Source organism: Pelodiscus sinensis, chromosome 24 (genome assembly GCF_049634645.1).
Source record: "Pelodiscus sinensis isolate JC-2024 chromosome 24, ASM4963464v1, whole genome shotgun sequence".
Taxonomy (NCBI): Eukaryota; Metazoa; Chordata; order Testudines; family Trionychidae; genus Pelodiscus; species Pelodiscus sinensis.
In genome coordinates, this window is record NC_134734.1 from 19,476,105 (window position 1) to 19,497,678 (window position 21,574).

Below are 21,574 nucleotides of genomic sequence, written 5' to 3' on the forward strand. Positions count from 1 at the left end.
TTGGGAAATGAAAACAGATCCTTGAATATGAAACTGGCTCCGTTTCCATGTTGAATTAACTGTGGTTAAAATTCCATTGTATTCCCTGCCGGGCTTTGATTGCTCAGATGTTGTGCTGGAGACACGGGAGGGAAATTTCAGGGGAAAGCCAGCTATAGCAGAGTAGGATTTGCAGGGTGTTGCCCCGTAAGAGAACTTGGTTGATCTCAGTTTTCTTGCCTTTGCAGGGTTATCTGCCTCCCACTAAAAATGGCGTGGAGCCAAAACGACCGAGCCGCCCGATCAACATCACTCCTTTGGTGCGGCTTTCGGCCACTGTTCCCAATACGATCATCGTGAACTGGTCCTCCGAGTTTGGCAGGGTAAGTGACATGGAGAACCGCAGGCCCAGAGCATTAATAAGTGAAGGAGTTTTTCTGGGCAAGTAGATACTGTAATGAACTAGTCTCGTAGGTTTTCATAACTCATTGTGCAGCACTCCATTGCAACTCTGAACTGCATGGTGAGAATGCTGGTCCTCCGGGTCCGAAAGCATGGACTTCTACGACTTGAACTAAGAGAGAATCTCCATTAGCTATTAGCAGAAGAAGGCTTATGACACACACGAGCAATTCTGATTAAGTCCAATAGAGAGTAGTGATGTATCTGTGTTAGTCCCATGAGTGCCTCAGTTTCCCTTGGGCTTTGCATTGCTACCCACAGACAGGAAAGGGAAGGGATGAGCTGCCTGACTTCTGCAGCAGCCTGGTTGGAAACTAGTATCACTGACAAATGGAGTCAAGTCTACGCATGTGAACAAAGGCTCCGAAAAAACAGTGGAAACCCCAAAGGCCAGGACAGCCTCATCTCACAACCACAGCTGAGAAGAAGGCGATTTCCCTTCACTGCTCTGCAGGGACGCAGAGCAAAGGTCCTGAGCTGGGGAACACAGTGGAAGGGTGTCAGGTGGGGTAAGAGCAGAGACAGGCTCTCACTTATCGTGCAGCTAGGTCGATCTAATTTTTACGTATCAACCCAAGCCTCAGACAGAGAGAGAGTCGGGATGGGTTCTACGGGAGTCAGGCGGTGAAGTCCTGGCATCGGCCATTCTGAGCTCTTGCTTCTCAGCTCATCTCAGGACTTTGTTTCTACAATTAAGACCCATAAATCGATTGCTGAGGGCAGCTCTGGCTGGTGCTGGTACTCCTGGCAGTCATGAGGAGTAAGGGAAGCCAATGGGAGTGTTTGCTCCCATTGGCCTCCCTCTGTGAAGACAGTGCCAGGTTTGGCGTAAGGTAACCAACTGCAGCTGTGTATTTTATGTAGCTGGAGTTGCATCCCTTAACCCAACCTTCATGGTCTAATCTACCGTTACCTTGTTTCGGAAAAGCAGCTTGGTGGCACTGCAGTAACTTACTGACAGCATGACACCCTGAAGGAGTAGCACAAGTCTGGACTGGCTGCAGGGAGCCCCAGAGAGCTGCAGGGAATGCGGGCACTCAGAGACCCGGTTTTGGAGTTGTGGAAGCCATGGGCCTACCCCTGTGGAATTGTGGATCCTTGGGGTCTGGCAGGCCAAAGCGGGTCACGCCCAAGAGGCCACTGAGGCACATAGCCAAGGGGACTGGACAGATGCTGGGAGCCATGAAGCATTTGGGAGAGCCTGATAGTGTATGTTCTAATACCTGAAGGCCATGAGAAAAGGTTACGGGGGAGGGACAGACCTACAGGTTGGCAAACGTTAGACAAATAGACAAATGTTCCCACAGTGAGAAAAGGGGGCCAGTGTTCCTCCTCTGGAATCTCTGTTTGACTTGATGAGTGTAGAGCAATGGTGTGAAATGTCTCCTGGAGCTGAGTGTGATTCATGGTTTGAACCCCTAGAATCCATGTAGCGCAGGCCAAATGGCAGATCAGCTTGCAGACAATAGATCCAGCTATCAGAGGGACCCAAAGGGGAGTGGCCGAAGCATTGGTCCCTATGAGGAAGCTTCCCAAAAGTTGGATTTGGGTAAACCCAAATTGGGGGAAGGGCAGCTGATCCCAGTAGATCCCTGCCAAGAGACCCCAAAGACATGAGGTGCAGCTCCTGAAAAGAAGGCAGGCCTCCCCCTGTAGGGCTAGTGAGGGAGCACACAAGAATTTTTCATTGAGAAGGCCAGTATTCGTGTGGGTTGTACAGACATTCAGGGAGGTTGTAGATAGGTACAGAGTGTCACTAGCAATTGTTAAAGGTCCCTTTTTACAGCACTGCAGAGTTACACCAGACTTACAAACAGGGACAGATCTGCTTTCCTAGCAGTCTGCTTTGGAGGCCAGAAGGTCTAACGTCAACCTTTCTGTCCACAGAACTACTCCCTGTCAGTTTACCTGGTGAAACAGCTGACTTCAGTCACACTGCTACAGAAGCTGAGAGCCAAGGGCATTCGGAACCCGGACCATTCCCGGGCCCTGAGTGAGTAGTTGCTGCTTTATGGTTTTTAACTGTTTATTACATGATTTCTAGCTGAATAGCTCTGAATCTGGCTATCGCTAACAAGGCAAGCACAGGTCCCTGTAAGTGTTTATGTAAACACACGCGTAATGTTCTGTGGGCAAGCAGTCCAGTTTTTAAGAAAAGCCTGGTGTACGTGTACAGTCTGAAAGGAAGATGCCTGAGTGGAGTGGAGGGAAGGGGGTTACATTGGCTGGCTGCTAGGAAAGTGGTTGGAGGCGCTCCCTGCGCCTTTCAATCTGTCTTTAAAACCCATCTGTGCTGTGATATCTGCCCAAGGCTTTCTGGTGTGCTGTGATAGCTGCTTACCCCACTAATCATATGCTGACTCGCTGGTAGCGTGTGTTCCTTTTGCCTGTTCTTTCCACCTGTTGTTTCCTCTTAACGGTAGCATGTATGCTCTTTTTTGTTATGCCCAACAGAGCCCTGCCTTGGGCTCCAGGGCTGCAACAGGCAACCGAGGCTAGTGAGTGGGCTGCATGAGTGGCCTCCTCCATCACAATGGGCCGCAAGATTGTAACCAAGACGGTCTCCCGGCATAGGGTGATTTGCTAACAGCACTTGTGTACCTAAAATGTGCAGGGTGAGACGATTGAAGTGTAGCAGCACTTTGATTGGATGCAGGAACAGCACCTAGCTCTCACAGTCAGCGTTGTGTGGAATCAGCATGAACCTCACTTCGTGGGCCTGGGCTTTCTGTGCATGTCACTTTGATATTGGTAGGAAAAAACCTACCCAAATTGGAGCCAGCGGCGGCTGGCAGCTCTGCGCGTGGGCAGTGGTAAACAATGTCTTGTGGGCCACACATAGAACCCCACTGGGCCACATGGAGGCTACAGGTTGCTCACCACTGCACTAGGGTCTAATGTAATAGAAATAATGTGTTTGCTACCATAACAACTTCCTAGGGAGGTACCATGGCACTATAAGATTAGAAGAGCGAGACTCTTTAAAATATCACTAACGCTTTCGATAGACCTAAATCTGTGTTTTTTTCCTTTCAGTCAAAGAAAAATTAACAGCTGATCCCGACAGCGAGATAGCTACAACAAGCTTGCGGGTTTCTCTCATGTGTCCGGTAGGTTCTCTACGAGTTCTCTGAGCTTCAACATCCACCTTGGGTTTGCCTAAAAACATAGTGCGGTAGCACCAAAACGATTGCTGCTGTTCCGGTTTTATAAAAAGTTCTCCTAGGAGTCTTTATTCAACCAGCTCCTTTTTGCATATGTAAATGTTGGCTGAAAACGCTGATCGGAACTTTTCAGCATACACATCTATGTGTGTCGTATTGTCTGGGGATAGCCTAAACTGTATGATACTGCTGAGGGCTGTGTAAAGTTTTCCCCTTTCACTCATTAGGATGTATGTGTGCAGAAGGAGGTTCCTCTTCTTGTCCATGGTGAAGCCATCAACGCTACAGTTCATATCCCTGCTGGCATAAGTTTGGCTCTTTGGGCACGTTCAGTGAAACAGCCAGAAAAGAAATGTGGAAGCATGTTGTATCAAACCATGTTAATTTCTCCTTTCTCCATCTTCCAGCTGGGTAAGATGAGGCTAATAGTGCCCTGCCGAGCCATAACGTGCACCCACCTCCAGTGCTTTGACGCAGCACTCTATCTTCAGATGAATGAGAAGAAACCTACGTGGACCTGCCCTGTGTGTGATAAGAAAGCCCCTTATGAGAGCCTGATCATTGATGGGTAAGCCAAGTATTTTTAGGCCAATCCCTTAATGTTGGTGTTAGGGATGTAAGGGTATGTCTACACTTGCACCCTAGTTCGAACTAGGGATTCAAATGCAAGCATTCGAAATTGCTAATGAAGCGGGGATTTAAATATCCCGCTCTTCATTAGCATGATCTCGCCAGTGCATTAGTTTGAACCAAACCCCTTGGTTCGAACTAACGTTACTCCTCATTTTTCAAACTAACGTTACTCCTCAAAAAATGAGGAGGAACGTTAGTTCGAACCAAGAGGTTTGGTTCGAACTAATGCGTCCCGTCGCGCACTTCCTGGTTCGAATCAGCTGCGATTCAAACTAGCACGCCGGTGAGATCATGCTAATGAAGCCCGGGATATTTAAATCCCCGCTTCATTAGCGATTTCGAATGCCTGCATTTACATCCCTAGTTCGAACTAGGGTGCAAGTGTAGACGTACCCTGAGTGACTAATCGACTAGTTGCTACTCTATCAGAGGCAGCAATGGAAGAGAGCAGGAGCCAGTGCTGCGGGGAGTTGGCTTAAAGCCGGTTCCCCGCAGCTCTGTGTCCGCAGGGGAGGAGCAGGGACCAGGTGCAAGCCGGGAATCAGCTGATTCCCCACTCGCACCTAGTCCTAGACGCATCTCTGTTTTATAAATGTATTAAGAGCTGACAACAGGGGACCCTGCATGAGCCGGGAACCAGCTGTCCCGGTTTGCGCTGAGTCCCTCCTGCTGCGCTTCAGTCTTTTCAATGTATTAAGAGCCGACAGGTCAATTAGTTGATTAAACTAAATTTAACATCTGTAGTTGGTGTGTACATACGGTAGGGATGTCAAAGTGTAGACGACTACATGATTAACCGATAGGCAGCGGTGAGGGGGGCAGGTGGGAATCAGTACACACAGGGAGCTGGCTCAGTGAACCTGCCTGCCCCCCTTGCTGCCTCCTAAGCTACGTCTAGACTGCAAGCCTCTTTCGAAAATGAGCATCTAGACTACAATCAGTACTTTCGAAAAAGCAAAGCCGCTTTTTCGAAACAGAGCACCCAGGCAGTGTGGATGCTCTCTTTCGAAAAAACACAGTTTGCATTTCATAGCGCCTTTTTTTGGAAGAGCACTTTCAAAAGAAGGCGTTCTTCCTCGTAAAACGAGGTTTTCCGCAGTCGAAAAAACTGCTGCGTTCTTTCGATTCACTTTTGAAAGAACGTGGCAGCAGTCTAGACGCAGGGGAAGTTTTTTCGAAAAAAAGGCCACATTCTTCAGAAAAACCCTGTAGTCTAGACACACCTATACAGAGGCAGCGGGGTGGGGAAGAGTCAAGGCAGGAGCTGGTGCTGAGGGGAGCCGGCTTAAAAGCTGGTTCCCCCCAGCACCAGCTCTGCGGGGCCACCTGTTGTCCATGCCTGCCCTCTCCCCTCCCACGCCACTGCCTCTATCTGTGGCAGCAGCATGGTGGGAGGCTGCTGCAAAGGAGTCTCTGTCCGTGGCAGGCCCAGGTTCACCGTGGACAGAGGCTGCTCCATGGCAGCAGCCCCTGTCTGCGGAGCTCCGAGCTCCCCGCGGACAGAGACTACTCCGGAGCAGCCTCTGTCCACAGCGAGCTGAGACCCCCAATGGACAGAGGCTGCTGACGCCCCATGCTGCTGCCTTTTTATTGGAGGCAGCAGCTCAGGGTGACAAGGGGCTCCCCAGGCGTGGGGCTGGGATCGCACTGGCTGCTGAACCCGCCCCTGGGGACTGTCGAATAGTCGTGTAACCGTTACATTTTGACTATTCAGTACACACTAGCCAACATCCCTAACAAACAGTCCCTGCCTGGAACAACCTTGTCTAACGCTCCCACTCATTCCATGTAGACTAGCCTGACTCTTGGCCTTAGCTGGATTTGAACCTGGGACCCACAATGCTGGCACATGAGAAATTAAATTCAAACTTTCCCGGGGCTTTACCTATTCACCTGGAGAGCAGTAGAGGTGCAAGTCCTGGTCAGAATGGGGTATTGTGGGATGCCTTCCGGAGGACAAGAACTAAAACTTGTGTCAACGCTGTGTCTACACTACTGTAAATTTGCCCAGGCGAGGTCAGGAATTGCATTGCTCTTTGTGAAATCAGGAGCACCCGACATCGACTTCAGCAGCCCTTAAGGTCGACGAGACAGGCTTGGTAGTGTGGGGACACAGTTCAGAAAATCGACCTGATGTAGCTAAATTTGGTGTAAACTCCATCCAGTCCCGTTCTGTCTGTATCATCAATACCCAAGTGTTCAGGGCCACGCGTGCTCCTGCAGAGGGTCGGGTCTTTCCATTGATGGCTTTTTTCAGCTGACGCTCTTGCTAATTTACTGGACAGGTTGTTCATGGAAATCCTCAACTCCTGTACAGACTGCGATGAGATCCAGTTCATGGAAGATGGCTCCTGGTGTCCCATGAAGCCCAAGAAAGAAAACCAGGAGGTGTGCCCGACATCTACGTACAATGGGATTGAGGGTACGGGAGCTACGGGTACCATCTCTTTCAAATGTCTTGCTTTTCCATAGCCCCTTTCTCTGGAAGGGTCCGAAAGCATTTCAGAGATTTGAAATGCAGTCAGTCCAGTGGACTCACTGCAGCACTGACGTGCAGCCACCTCCGGCGAGAAGCACGGCAGAGGTTTAACAAGGTGCAGCAGTGCTACGGGCCAGCTGACAAGGGAAAGGAAGACCCATCCAGTTGAAACTAGGGATGTAGAAAGTCTGTTAGAAATGTAACGCTCACCGCTAAAAATCCGAGCGGTTACACGCGCTGCTGGCTCGGCAGTATGGAGCTTATAGAGAAGCTTTCTACTGCAGAGCCCACAGCTGCCACTCCTGGGGAGCCAGGCCTGGCCAGCCGGCTGGAACAGCCCCTGCCTCCGAGCTGGAGCGCCCCTACCTGGGCAGTGGGGAGCTGCTCCAGCCCGTACTGGTTAACTGGTACCTGTAAGGTGAGGCTTACCAGTTACAGCCCTTGTTGAAACTGCAGAGAGTCATTCTAGGTAGGCCGAATGCAAGTATTACAGCAGGACGTTAGCTAGGACGCCCGTGTAAAGACCTGGCTGTCACACGGGGGGACGATGTTTTCGTTATGAGGCTTAGTTAATATTTGCAAAACGGTTTGAGAGCCTCGGCTGGAAGATGCTGTCGAAGTTGCAAAGCGCTGCCCTGTGAAGAAGCTGCTTCCGCTGCCGTGGCCAACTGCAGTTCCTTGCTTCCCCTCTCTCTGCAGCCAGCTCCCTTTATGCGGTGGGCGCCGACGGAAAGCACTCCTCGGAGAGCAGAAAGAAAGTGGAGGTGATCGACCTCACGCTGGACAGCTCATCAGACGAAGAGGAGCCTCCTATGAAGAAACAGTGCCCCGTCTCCACTGTGGCTATCCCGTCAGCAGTAGGGCCTAAGGGGTAGGGCACCTCTTACCAACCCTCTCTGGGGTTTTTCTTTCCTGCATGCTGCAGATGTCACGCTAGCAAGGAGAGGCAGCTTGTGCTGTTGATAGGAAATGTATCGGGCCAGGTCAGTGGTCTGTGTAGTCCTGTGTGCTGTCTATTCAGGGTGCTTGGGAAAGGCAAACTCTGCACCTCATAGGAATGCACCTTGTCGGTTGTAAGGTACCTTCGTATGAAGTGGTGGGAGGCGCATCTCGGCTTGTCCCGGGTCGCGACCAGCTCGTTCCCTGAAGCCTGCGGATCAGTAGCTTCCGTCACTTCCTTAGACGTTCTCATTCCTGGATCTCGTTTCTTAATTCAGAGAGTGCGGCCTTTCACTAACTCGGGTAGCCCTGGGTTCTTCACATGAGATGTGTTCCATGTGTCTGGGCGCACAGAAGGGCTGGAACTGTCTTAAGCTAGGTGCTGTCCACTTGCCTTGTAAGAGCTGACAATCTAACAGCCAGACAGCTGGCAAAAAGTGCTTTGCCAGAAGATGAACTTGGAAAGCCTTGCGGGTGATGTATTCTTCGGGAACAAATTTTCAGAACCCGTTTCATCAGTAACACGCAGCCTCTTTTCCCCCGCCCCCACTACTGTCTCTGAATCAGAGGTAGCAGTGTGGGGGGGCAGGCAGCTGGCTTCCCGCAAACATGAGCTCCCAGGAAGCTGACTGCCTCCCCCCACCCTGCATGCTGCTACCTCTGATACAGAGGCAGCAACGCAGGGCGGGAATGAGGCAGCTGGGAGCCAGTGCTCATGGGGAACTGGCTTAAAAGCCCGGCTCCCTACATGCACCGGCTCCCAGGGAGCTGCCCTCCCCCGTGTGTAAACGTGTCACTGCTGAGTTTTTCAGCAGTTACATGTTTACCTAAATAAATGCGCTTTAACATCCCTAGTTGATCCAGGCTCCAAGACTTGCTGTTGCGGTGCTGGTTTTATTTTTGCGGTGTAGCCGTACGCGTCATCTCTCTGGCCCAGGGCCACAAAGGCACTGAAATGTGTTTGTAGAACTGGACTGATTGAAGAGACCTGGAATATATAGCATGTGCGTGACAACGTTGACGGTTCATTTGCTGATTTGTCTGTGGACAGAAACGCAGGCGTGTGTATCAACTTTGCGCATGTCATTTCCATGTAGAGCAGGTCAGACCATGCTTTCCCCTTGCCTGTCTGTTTTCTGAATGTGAGATGCCGTTTAAGAAAAAAAATACTAATTTGGGCATTGTCCTTTCTCCGTGGCAGTGGGGAATAGAGTCGGTTTCCAGTGTCCTATCTCCAGGCAGGGAGCCTGCAATTTGTAACTTACAACTCCTTGGAAATGGGGGGAAAAATCCTTTCTTCCCCTTGTAGAAGTATTTCCCAACTTCAGAAAGCTGAGACTGCCACTGTGACCCCACCGTAACCTGGGACCCTGACAGACGTCTAACTAACCTGCTCTTAAATATCTTCAGTGATGGAGATTCCACAACCTCCCTGGGCAATTTATTCCAGTGTTTAATCACCCTGACAAGAAGTTTTTCCTAATGTCCAACCTCAACCTCCCTTGCTGCAGTTTAAGCCCATTGCTTCTTGTCCTAACCTCAGAGGCCAAGGAGAACAATTTGTCCTCCTCCTCCTTGTGACACCCTTTTAGATGAAGGAGCCTTGGCCTTGTCGCTTAGGGTACGTCTACACTGGTATAAATCAATATCATACACCCAGCGGTGAGTCTTGGAGCTCAGGTTCACTGACTGGGTGGTGCTATGGGGCTACACGTAGCAGTGTAGCTGCTCCTGCTCGGGCTAGAGCCTGGGCTCGGAGGGCCGATCTACACCAGGGTTGAAAGTTGATCTAAGCGACGCAATTTGAGTTACGTAAGTCACATAACTCAAGTCAGCGTGGCTTAGAGCTACAGACCGCAGTCTGCCCCGTGCGGAGTCGTCAGGAGAAACTCTTCCATCCACTCCTCTTACTCTTCTTCTGTTGGAGTCCCAGCATTGACGGGAGCAATCGGCGGGCGATTTAGCATGTCTTCACTAGACCTACTAAATCGACCCTCGGTAGATCGATCGCCACAGTGTGGTTCCACTGGGTGGTAGACACAGCCCAGACACCTACACCCCTCCATGTCAGAACCCAGAGCTCACCTGAAGAGAGACATCTGCACTGCTTTGCAAGAACCCCTCGAGTCTGAGTCCGTTCACTTAGGCTCCAAGACTTGCGGTGGTGGTGCTGATTTTTGCAGTGTAGACGTACCTTGAGTCTCCCTGGCCCAGGCCCACAAAGATATTGGAATCAGAGGAAGCTAGGCGTTTAAATCCCTTCGTGGTTCTGGGGCTCAGTTTCCCCATTCTTCACACAGGGAGCCGGTCGCCGAGCTTTGCTGGTAACAAGCACTGGCGAAGAGCAGGCTGGTGGCACAGGGAGGATAAACATTAAAGATGTTGAAGCACTCAGGGACGGCCATAATGGGGCTCTAGAAGTACCTTGGATCCAATTCAGAGATTTTAGTAGTGTCTTTTAAAGGGGTGACCTTGCATTCTTTCTCTTACTACTAATAGCATCTCGCGCTTTCCGTTTGTAGGCGTCAGAGCAAACTTTACAGTAGAGGTCTGTAGCACTCTCCCCGTTTTATAGATGGGGAAACTGAGGCACACGCTGGGGCAGTGATTTGGCCAAAGATCACCCAACAGGCCAGAGGCAGCACCAGGAATAAAACCCAGGTCTCTCAGTCCTGTGCTCTGCGCACTGCCTGGCGCTACCTCCCCATGTGCACAATCTGAGGGCTGGGGTTAGGACAGCTGATAATGGCTGTAGGAACTTGCAGTGAACAACGCACCACTGATACGTGCCGAGTCCTGAAGTGAGGCCTAATGGGGCTGGCCGTTCAGGACAGATGTTGACATGTCTTATTTCCCATGTCGCTCAGGGCTTCTTCCTGTCGTTTCGCTATCCCTGACTTAACAGGCAGGCTGCTGATGTTTCACACCTGGATTACAGGCCTCTGCTCTGCCTCACTGGGCTTCTGTCCCATTTCAGGGTATTAAATGTTGATCACCAGCCATCCTCTGTGCTTCGAAGTCCTCCCATGGCAGCTCTCGGCAGTGACTATCTCTCCAGCCTCCCAGTCCCCGAATACCACCCTTCCTACCAGGTGCCGTCGGATATTCAAGGTAAGGAGAGCAGCGGTTTCCAAATCGCCTACTCGGGCAACTGTACCAGTTTACCAGACCAAGACTTCAGCGTAGCACCCGTGCCCATGGCCTCCCGATCTGTTACGTATGATCTGACCCACAAAGCGACTTGGGCTGCACTTGCATGGCTTGGAGCAGCCTCCAGACCGTTGCAGAGCAGAGCACGTATGCTTGAATGGCAGAGTTCCCTTAGGCAGGAGGAGCCAAAGTACCAGTCCTGGCGTGTGATTCTGCAGACCTGTGGGTGAGCTCCTCAGCGAGGCAGGATAAACTGAAAGCCAGTTATTAGTCCCCGGATGGATAAGACCTAGCCACTGGCTGGCCTGGCGTCTGGTGCTTTTCATGGCCATAGACTGGCATTTCTGGTCTTGCTCCTGTAGCTGGCATAGCAGGAAATGGAGGCAGCAAGCTCCAACTGGGAGGAGTAGAGAGACTTGTGTCATCCAGTTGCAGCCTCCTCAGGCCCGATCTAAGAATGGGTCACTGATCTAGGAAAGTTTCCTGCCATCCGAGTATCTCCAAGTGGCTCTCAAAAATCTCTCCATGCCCCCATTGAAATCCCAAGTGGTACAGATGGGGACAGAGAGAAAGTGACTTGCCCTCCGGTCACTCAGCAAGTCAGCGGCAGAGACAGTGCCACATGTAGACCACGGAACGTACTCTCCTTGCCCTCCACGCTGGCTTGTTGAACACTTGAGCAGTAACCGGCTGATGGAATTAGACATGATGAGGCGGGCTAGGAAGCTTTGATAAAATAGCTGGTTTCTAGCTATCTGGCATTATCACACAGAGCCTGGGTGTCCGTTTCGGGTGGTACAAAATGTCTCTTGTCTGCCTGGTTCAGAGGAGGGTTTTGAACCCACGTCTCCTCCCTCCTGCATGGGGCCATACTCACCGGCCTCGAGACTCTCTTTGGCCCGAGGGATATTGGGTTATACAAAGTGGAACAGCGGCACTGAGAGCAGCCCACTCCAGCGCAACCTGTAGCTTACCAGGCAGTGTGCTCACCAGAGCTCAAGTCCTTGTTCTGGAGCCGGGGTTCAGGCTCCCACATCCCAAGCAAGAGTTTTGGGGTGACCAAAATGACACACAAACTCTTTGCCCAGCTCTGGGCCTGAGCTTGGGGGTACAGAGAACCTAAGGTGCATTTTGCAAGATAAATGTCAACACCAGCACCGGGCCGTTCCCCTTGGGGACATGGCCTCCTGAAATTCCACCAGGGGCTTCCTTGTTAACCATGCGCTGCACCTCCCCCCCCCCCCCATCGTAAGCCCCTCAGTAGCGTTGGTAGGCAAAGTTAGACAGCGGCCGTGCTCCGCCCCTGAGCCGCTGCACTTCAGCAGTGCACGGCGGGAAGGATTCTTACTTGAAAGGAACCCTAGAGCTAGTTGGCAAATGGTAAGTTTTGCCTAGTGATGATAGGACTGGTGAGTCCTTGTTGGTTCCCTTCTGCTGCCTGATCAGTTGGAATATCTGGCCCCCGATGTATTTCAGCACCAAGACTACATCATGTACAGGGGGCTTTGTAGCCACTGGGGGTGTGCTTCCTCCCTGCCAGTTCCAGACGAGTTGTGACCATCACGGAACCATGGCTCTTCAGCTCAAGCTGGAGCTGTGAAAGTTCCCACTTCTCTCCCCAGTGGTGGCCAAGAAGGCAGCCATCACAGTTACACCAGAGTCCGTCGCTCAACTACAGGACTGAGGTGGATCCGGATAGACCACAGTCTCTAAGGGAGCAGTTACATCCTATCCCAAGCGTTGACTTCTGTCTTGCACAGCTTGGCTCCCTCCCTCTCCCCCATAAAGTTATTCACCATTAAGTTACTTTTCCCCTTTTATTTTTCTAGGTCTGGATTTGTTTTCCTTCCTTCAAAGTGAAAATCAGGTAAGGTTGATTGGGGAGGGTGTCTCTCTTTCGGGAGGGGTCTTTTTTCTTTTTCCACGCTGTCCTTTTGCTGCTATCTCCCTATCTTGGCGTTTGATCCTTTCAGGGCAGAGCTGGGGGTAGCATTAGTCAGAAATGCCTTCACTGATAGGCTTCTGACTTAGGGGAGCTAGGAGCGTGGTTCCTGTCAGGCCTGGTACAATAGGCTCCTTTCTCTTTGCTGGCCCTTTTCTCGCCACCGCTGCATGTCTGTGCTCCATGGTGCCCTTTGAACCTGGCATGGAGTGGCAGCCCAAGTCCGTTGGCGGGTTATATCAAATGGGAGGCGGTGGGGCACTAACTGGTTCAGGTGAAGTCTCGGTAAACTGGTACAGTTCCCCCACATCTCGGGAGCAGTGAATTAAACCACTTGTGAGTCTCAATGTGCTTCGTGCCGGCTGCTCCCTTTCCCCCGTCTCGGCAGCGAGAGCCGTGAAATCATTGCTTGGCAGGCTGGCTGCGCCGTGCAGGGTACAGGCGGGTGGCGGGGTTGGAACAGGCGCGCAGGCTGATGGTGCCCTGTTCCTTCCCTGGCAGCACTACAGCCCTTCCGTGATCACCTCCCTGGATGAGCAGGACGCCCTGAGCCATTTCTTCCAGTACCGAGGTACATCTACCCATTTCATGAACCCCCTGGCCCCCGTCCTGGCAGGATCCCACAACAGCGTCAGCCCAGGCAGCAGCCGCATCAGCAGCATCGTCTCCACCAACGCGCTCCGCGAGAGCCATGGGCACGGCGGGGCAATGAGTAACAGCGCGGCTCTCCCGGGCTGCAGGCCGGACATCATCTCCTTAGATTAACCCAGGTGCACGCGGGCAGCTCGCCTCCCCCCCAGGATGGGAGACAAAAGCAGATCTGCTGCACTGGGCGTTTCTTCGGGGCCCGGCCAGTACCGGGTCTCCCACGTCTGGATCAGGGCAGCTCCCCTGTTAAACCATCCCCTTGCAGGCTCACAGGTGGGGCTTTTCCGTGCTGCACGCACCCTCCGGAGCAGGCTGGTGCCGCTTGCGGGGGTGCTGGTGTTCCGCAGGGAAATAGCAACCCCTGCTTCTCAAGGCCATTTTAAACCGGTTTTTAACTTCAGCTTTTGTAGGCCTCTGCAGGTAAGCAGGAAAGATCCGACAGTGGTCACCCCCCCCCCCCAACCCCTCCTTGGTGCTGCCCGGCTGGAACAGCCCCTTCTAGTGGCCAAAGCAAGACGCAGCAGCCGTGCCCCCCGGGGATGTCGTCGTCTGCACGTTGCTAACTCCCTGAGCGGGGTGAGGAGAGAAACTTGCCTGAGTCCAGCCACTCTGTGGGCTTGGATGGAAGGTGGGTGGGTGGGTGTCTTTCAGGGAGCCACCTGTTGCTTTTGGGCACTGACACAAGCCCACGGGCAGTAGGGATTGGGCTGGATCTGAGGTCCTACGGCATTCTTCTCTCCTCGGTGCTCTTCTTCCCTGGGGAGTCTGTCCCCTTCCCTGGGTTAGAGCAGAGCCGGTGAGTCAGAAAGAGGCCAGCAAACTTCTGCATCCAGCTGCCATGCCATGCCCAGAACCTGTGCTGTTCCAGGGTTTGCATAACCAAATGAGCAGGAAAACAGATGCTGTAACAGACTCCTGATTCTAACCCCCTCCAGCAAATACGGATGTTCCCCAGCGGAGGCCTGGCCGCTGATGGGAGGGGGGACTTGCCAGTGTTCCCATTAAGCAGGGAACAGCTGAGGCCTCCTCGACTGGTTGATCCGACACAACTCGGTCAGGCCCCAAACTCCGCTCTGAACGAATCCGTTCTTCAGATCCCAGTGCAAAGCTCTTGTGTTTGTGACCGAACACGGTGGGAGCGGGTGCGAACCACAATGAAACTGATCAATCAAGGAGAAAAAAAAGTTTAAACCATGGGAGGTTTTTTTAATTGAGCTATCTGTGGCATTAGGGGTAGCGCAGGGAAGGAAACACTGTTCGTCTCCTGTGTTCCCTTTCAAATCAGCCATTTTCCTGGTGGCGGTTTTAATTTTGTGTCCTCATCATGACTTGTCCCCCCCTCCTCCTCCCTTTTTTTTGTAAGAATCAAGGCAAAAAGAGGCCATTTGACTGTCCCATCGGTGGCATTTACATGTGGTTTGATGCAGTTTTTTATCCGGACACTAAAGGCAACCAGCTGGGGAGATTCTTGCTTGTGATCCCTCCTGTAAATAGGACAGTAGAGAGCAGAGGCTTAGCAGGGGTATCTGCCCGGGCTTTTGTCTCCCATCCGTCTCCTCTCAGTTGTAATTACGATGTACTTTTTTAAACTGTAGATTTTTTCCTCCTCTTAAGTATTTCCAATACAGCTCTGTACAGAGAACAGCTATAGCTCTATTTTCAGTTGCAGCTTTTGTACATACAAAACTCCAAAGACCTCCCTGTGTCTGTGTCTTGCGAGGACTAAATGAAGGTTGTGGGTCCTGCTCCCGCGCCTTCAGCGGGGACAGCACATCGCCCGTTGCACAGTTTATTTATGTATTTAAATGTGTCTCTTAGTTTGTAACCTTTACCGCATCACAGCGGCTGCTTCAAGCATCCTGCAGAACCCAGGTCTTGCTAAACTACTCCAAGCGCCTGCTGCCAAGTTTTGTTTTGTTTTATTCCCGTAGCAAGACAGGGACATGAGGAGTTTGATGCACCAAGATGTGGTCAAAAATGGCATTCGGAAAGGTATAATATGTAGCAATTTTTTGCACCTTTTTTTTTTTTTTTTAAAGTGGCCCCGTCAAGAACTTTAAAACAAGCCAGTTTTCCTGTAGTTGTAGGGAAAAGTAGTCCAGGGTCAGGATTCAAAGTGAGGCCCGGAATTCTGCCGTGACTTTTAATCATTCTCGTATCATAGTGGCAGTGAGTATCTGAACGCAATAAGTGCAACTCCTACTGAGGAACAGCAGAAGTGCAGCTTTACCGCACGTCTTTTGGGCAGGCTTCGTTGCACTAATCATTTTTCCTCTGTTTTGGAGAGGGATGAGTCCAGCTGATGCTGTTCTGGCTCTTCATTTAAAGCAGTCAGTTAGCAAATTATGACTCAACTACTACAAAATATCAGCTCCCAATGAGCTGCCTTGGTACTTTCCACCCGCACAAGAGAACTGTCTGTCGCTTGGAGAAATCTTCTTTCCCACTTGTGTGAACAGCTTTGGAACTGGGTGCAGGAGGCCCAGGTAGGAGGTTTGCTCTTTGGAGAAATGACGGGGCTTTGTGCAAATCTCTGTGTGTCTGTTCATCTTCCCAGTGCCACACTGAAAAGGGACGTAGGACCAGAACAAATGTACTGTGTACATTTCAGTTGGAACATAATTGTGTGGGGGGTTTCAAAGCTCTGAAATTGGGAGGACAGTACAGGTCCCAGTGAAGGGAGATTTCTATACAAATATGTAAACCCACCCGTCTGTCTTTTGTCCTGTCTCCTAGCAAGATCCTCCACTACCAGTCGCAGGCTGATCAGCTCACGAGGCCATAGAGTGCTCCACCGTACCCTGTGAGAGGCAGGTACTTTCAGTGTTACATACAGGTGGCGGTGGATGGAGTAGAGGTTACAAGCCGAGACAGACATTAAAGTATTAGGTCATGGCTGTGTTCAAGTTTTGTACATATAAGTTGTTTGTGTAGGGGGAGGGGGCAGGGAAGGGAGCGTATGGGGTTTTGATACTGTCTGAAGTCCTTTTAGTGTTTTATAAACTCTCTCACACGGAAAACGGGATCTCAACACCTTTTACAAAGCAGCTAGCCACTTTCTCTGGTTTATTTATTCTGTCTGTTTCATATCCAGCTGTTTGGTATTTTATTTGGAACACTTCTGTATATGCAAACTACCTTTTAGACAATAAAGTTCAAAACACCCCTCAGCTGCACCCGCGTCAGTTACTGGTGGAGCAGAACCACCTTCCCAAGCTGGATTCCAGCTGTTGGGACCTGAGGAGAAGGGTGAATTAGTTCCCCCTGGTTTAGAATGGGGCTGAGGCAGAGCCACAAAGGAGTGAGTGGAAGATGGAATTGGAACGGGAGTTCCTAGCTTGCAAACTCTGAACTCAGACCGCTGGCTCACGCTCTCTTCTGTGCACCCCTCGGCGATGCAGGACGTGGGTAGCCACAGTAGGGAAGGTTCTAGTCACGTTGCTGGTGTGTCTGGCTTCCATGGTTAACGTGACAGTGACGCTTCCTCCTTGTCCTAGGCAGCCGGGGTTTAGGGTTCCTTCACGAGGGGGAGGGCTAGAGAGACCCCCCCGATGCCCTATGGTCCCTTCCTGCTGCTGCTTGGCCAGCCCGGCGGCTTGGTGAAGGGTCTGCACCCTGCTCGGTAAAACTAGGCCTGAGAGCCGACATGCTTTGCCAGCCGCTCCCCACCTGTCTGCCCTGCAGGGAGGCCAGGGCCTGGGATTCCGCTGCTCACGTGTCTCGCGTGGCTATGGTGCCTAGCCAGAGCCGCAGGGCAAACCGGGTCCCGGTGCTGACCCGTTCCACGTCTTCCCCCGTTGCAGGAGCCGTGTTCAGGAACGTGGCAGTAGGAAGCTCCATGGGCCGGGCCCCGCCCCCGCTCAGCTCGGTGGCTCTGGGTAGATCACAATGGAAGTTACTTTTCCAGCTGGCCGCTCAGTAATGCAGAGGAGTGAAAACGCTCCGGGGGCCAGTCACCAGACCCGCACAGAACAGCACGCCCCTGCCGGCGGGGCGGGGGGGGGGCTCAGCCGCAGTCTGGCTGCGCAGGCACCAGCTCATCGCCTCCCTGGAGCATTCCCGGCTCTTGGGCTGCTGCCGGCAGAGCTGGAAGCTTGGTCCCACCCTGCTGGGAGGGAGCCAAGGTGGGGCTGAGAGGGGCCAGCCGGTTGCTGGCAGGAGAGCGGGAGGGGGGAAGCCAGCTTAGCACTGGGGAAGCTGCTCGCACAAGTGCCCCCATGCTCTGCCTCCAGCACCAGCAGGCCAGAGAGGCGGCAGCGAAGACGCACTGGGCTCCAGTCCAGTCCCCTCATGGAAGGAGAGGGCTGGCGGGGGCCCAGCGCCTGGGAACAAAGCCCAACCCGGCTTTTGTGCTGGAGATGTGGCCTCCGGCGGGGTAGGGTGGGAAGGGGGAAATAGGAGCGGAGTCTGAATCCTCACTGTGCCTCCACTGGGTCCCTGCTCCTTCCTGCCTGGCCAGGGCCGGCTCCCCCTTCCTCGCAGGCGGCCAGGCTGGAGCGTGAGTTACGGACGGGGCAGCTCGTGTCCCCCTCCACTGCACTGGAGGCAGGGCTGTTCCACTCGGGCTGGGGGGAGTGTTTGGGACCCGCGGAGCCCACGCTCTGCTTGTCCCCAGCCAGCAGGGCCAGGAGAGCTCCTGGGGCCATTCAAGAGCATTTCTGCCCAGGTGTGTTGACGCCATGCTCACTGGCCGAGTCCCAACCCTCGTCACGTCCCGTGGGGAAGCTGCAGTGCTCCTCCTCAGCCCTGGCTGCATTTCATGCCCTGCCTCTGCCCACACAGCTTTTGCCTCGGAGGGAAAACTCTCATTTCCCCCCTGCCTTCTTGCCAGAGGAAAACAGGCCAGGCTGGGGTGGCCAGGCCCCTCCTTACTTGATGGTTGGGGGGAGGTTGCTGGGCACGTGCCTCGTGTTCTCTGCACCATCCTCGACGGCCGCGATGGACTCCAGCACGGGGGCCTCCAGCCACACGTAGGCGCTCACCTCGCTCTCCTCCGCCTTGATCCGCCTCTGAAAGCCAACGGCTGCCCCTGAGCACCGGGACCAGGCTCGGAGCTGCCCGGGGCTCGGAGTCACTGCAGCTGATGGCCACAGGGCCATCGGCAGGATCAGGGGTCAGACCTCGGGGCGGACTGGGAATCTGTCAATCCCACAGGGCAGGTGCTGGTTGTCTTGGGCCGCTACCTGCTCATCTCGGCAAAGCAGCCACAATGTGCCGGGTGCTGGAGGCTGAATTCCTTGAAGGGTCCCTCGCGCCCAAGACCGAGGTCTAGCACTTGTGGGCGTGGGCGGGAAACCCGTACGACCAGCTACCCGCCAGGGCTGCTTCAGGCTGCCGGGGAGGGGGGCTTCGGGCACGTCAGGACAATTCTATAGATCAGTGTTTCTCAGCTGGGATCTGTGGGCCAGGGAACTCCAGGGGGTCTGCAGGCCCCACTGATCCGCCCCTCCCCCTCCTCAGGGCTTCTTACCTGCCCTGCTTCCAGGCGCTGTGCCGGCCTGAGCACCGGCTCTGCAGCTCCTGTTAGCTGGGATCTGTGATGCATGGGAGATGCAGCCGCGAGGGCAGCGCATGGAGCTTAGGGGCTGCAGGGCCCCGACGGCCACTCAGGGGAGCCATGGTAAGCACTGCTGGGCCCCCAAATCCCCTGCTGCATCCCAGCCCAGTGAAAGTGACAGGAGAGGGGACGGGAAGGAGCAGGGGCGGCCTTCTCCTGTTCATCTCCTGCAGGGCCGCAGTGTCCCCTTCTTGTGGGTCCCTCACTCCCCCCGGGAAATGCTCCCTGCAGTTTCCTCAGCTCTTCCCCACCAATGCTGTGGCTCGGGGCTCTCACCTGCAGCTGCTGGTGGCCCTCGGTGGAAAGCAGCAAGAGGTAGGCAATGATGTGGTGCCGCCGCGGCAGCCCTCGGCTCAGCAGGGGAGGGTAAACGGACTGCACGCAGGGAGAACAAGGAGCTAGGATCAGGCAGCACTGAATTGCCCCCCCGCCCCCACGCCGTCCCGGGCAGAAACCGAGGGCTAAACGGGTGAACGCTCAGCCTGAAGGCCTCTAGCGCGCTATGTGGAACAGCAGTGAAATGCAGCTAGCTCTGGGGGCTGCTCCAGCTAGTTCCACCTCAACTGCATGTGCATCAGGAGGGCTGGGCCGACGCCCCAGCTTTTAGCAGTGGGGAGGAGGGAACGTCTGACGTGGCCAAGACCAGTGATGCTTCCTTCTCCAGCCGCCCCCTACGACCAGCCAGGGGCCGTCAGACCAACGGCCCATCTAGCCCCGTGTCCTGACATCCGACCGCGGCCAGTGCCAGCTGCTTCAGCGGGACCGAGCAGAGCAGGGCAATGAGCTGAGTGATCCACCCCCTGCCATCTAGTCCCAGCTTGGGCCGGTCACCGATGTAGGGCCACCCAGAGCACGGCGCTGCGTCCCCGCCCCTCCTGAGAGCCGCCGATGGGGGACTTGCTCTTCTCAACCCAGGCGTACGTCCTGCCAATCCCTGGGAAGGCCCTGCAAGGGCAGTGGGGATTCAGCAGGGGGCGCTCATCCCTTTCGCCAGCATGAACCCCAACCGTGGGACAGCAGGTTATGGCTGCATGTCTGGCACTAGGCTGGTTACGGGACGGGGCCGTTGGCTCCCCCCGGAGCTCTGAGCAAGGATGTAAACGCCACGGGCCGGTTAACCATACTCTTTAACCGGTTCACGTTTTAAACAGGATTTTACATCCCTCCTCTGAGCATGGACGAGTCCTGGTGTGTGCCCCTCCGGCAGCCGGATACAAACACAGGCCGAGTGGCTGCACAGCACCCAGGCCAGGAAAGCAGGAAGTTACCTCCCATAGGCCCAGCATCCTCCAGGAGAAGCTGCCTGGCTCCAGCTGCAAGCCTGTCTCCTCCTGCAGCTCCCGCAGGCCCGCCTCCAGCAACTATGGTCAAGGGACAGCGAGATCACAGCCGGCACCTCACGCTCTGCAGCACCGGGGGCTCTGGACTCCAGCCTGGTCCCACGTTACGTTGTAACAGCACCCCCTAGCCACGCACCTCAAGAGCCTCCCAACCTCCTGCCCAGGAAGCTGGCATTGCCCCGCTTTACAGATAGGGAAACTGAGGCACAGAGAGGGGAAGTGACTCAGCTATGCGGCAGAGTCAGACTGAGAACTCAGAAGCCCCGAGGCGGCCCCTGGCTCTAAACAGCCCCCATCCCACCTGAAAATCCCAGGGAACATTACACTGTACTCAGCTTTATCCTCCCTTCCTTCCCCAACCATGCAGTGAGATCCACCCCCGGCCCCACTCGCCCAGTTTAACTGACTGTGCAGGAATCCGCAGGGCGGGTCGAGGCAGTACCTGTTCGCCCGGCTCCAGGTGCCCACCTGCGAGGGGAGAGAGGCAGGAAGGGTGAGTGGCTCTCCTCCTGCAGTGAACTAGCCCAGTGCCTCCTGGAGGCAATGGAGATGCCGCCAGCAGCTGCTGCTTCTGGACCAGCATGGCACAGAAACAGCCGGTGGTGGGTCCGAGGGAGCAGGGCAGGGACTCTATGTGCCGGGTCTATACCGCACCTAGCACCGGGGTTCATGGCCCATGACTAAGCCACCTGTTGGCACAGATCACGTGATCCTAGCAGAGGAAACACTCCAGCCAGGGCCACGGAGGTGGCTGATCCCCCGACAACAGCAATGCCCAAGGAGTAGAGTGTTTTCTCCCCCTGCTGGGCTGGCTTAACCCACGGTTTTGCTCTTTTGTTTCCTTCCCGCTCCCCCTGTTAACTCTCCACTCGGCCCTAGCACCTTTTGCTGCAGGATCACAGGGCAGGTAGTGAGTTACACTCCTGCGAGTTAGGGAAGGGTCTGAGGCCAAGAGAAGGAAATTGACGTGGCAAAGGTCACACGACAAAGTCAGTGGCGAGTGGAACCCGGGCGGCATCATCTAACCATTCCCCTTCCACAGCCAGGAGTTCAGCCTCCCAATTGCCCTCTCCAACCACTAGCCCACGCTGCTTTCCCAGGGCTGGGAATACAACTGCAGAGGCTCGGTTCCCAGTCTCTGATTCTTCCCTCTAAGCATCCCTCTCCCCTTTCCAGTGACCCCGGAACCTGACCGTAGGCCAGGGTGGCCACCGACAGGAACCCAGCAAGATGCAGGGCCCGTCCCCTGGCTCCGCTGGAGCTAAACCAGGCTCGTTCTGT

General features: G+C 54.0%; 2 protein-coding genes across 9 annotated transcripts in view; one reads left to right on the plus strand and one right to left on the minus strand.

Moving 5' to 3' along the window:
* Nucleotides 1-16,566, plus strand: part of PIAS3 (protein inhibitor of activated STAT 3) — a 45,000-nt gene extending 28,434 nt beyond the window's left edge. For all 5 annotated transcript variants that reach the window (XM_006119391.4, XM_075908368.1, XM_075908366.1 and 2 more), the window contains 9 exons: nucleotides 228-362; nucleotides 2,329-2,434; nucleotides 3,478-3,551; nucleotides 4,013-4,173; nucleotides 6,524-6,660; nucleotides 7,417-7,588; nucleotides 10,634-10,767; nucleotides 12,636-12,673; nucleotides 13,250-16,566. In XM_006119391.4, the coding sequence (XP_006119453.2) occupies nucleotides 228-362; nucleotides 2,329-2,434; nucleotides 3,478-3,551; nucleotides 4,013-4,173; nucleotides 6,524-6,660; nucleotides 7,417-7,588; nucleotides 10,634-10,767; nucleotides 12,636-12,673; nucleotides 13,250-13,513 (1,221 nt within the window). In that variant the 3' untranslated portion in view covers nucleotides 13,514-16,566. The remainder of the gene's footprint in view (nucleotides 1-227; nucleotides 363-2,328; nucleotides 2,435-3,477; nucleotides 3,552-4,012; nucleotides 4,174-6,523; nucleotides 6,661-7,416; nucleotides 7,589-10,633; nucleotides 10,768-12,635; nucleotides 12,674-13,249) is intronic.
* The window catches only part of NUDT17 (nudix hydrolase 17), a 36,204-nt gene that overhangs the window by 12,489 nt on the left and 2,141 nt on the right, over nucleotides 1-21,574 (minus strand). The window contains exons 4-9 of one of the 4 annotated variants that reach the window (XM_075908380.1): nucleotides 20,736-20,761; nucleotides 20,222-20,314; nucleotides 19,230-19,328; nucleotides 18,269-18,405; nucleotides 17,066-17,270; nucleotides 16,422-16,889 (exon numbers count right to left, since the gene is read on the minus strand). In XM_075908380.1, the coding sequence (XP_075764495.1) occupies nucleotides 17,108-17,270; nucleotides 18,269-18,405; nucleotides 19,230-19,328; nucleotides 20,222-20,314; nucleotides 20,736-20,761 (518 nt within the window). In that variant the 3' untranslated portion in view covers nucleotides 16,422-16,889; nucleotides 17,066-17,107. Of the gene's footprint in view, nucleotides 1-16,421; nucleotides 17,271-18,268; nucleotides 18,406-19,229; nucleotides 19,329-20,221; nucleotides 20,315-20,686; nucleotides 20,762-21,574 lie in introns of those variants that run through there. The other 3 variants (XM_075908378.1, XM_075908381.1, XM_075908379.1) reach the window with 3 other exon arrangements.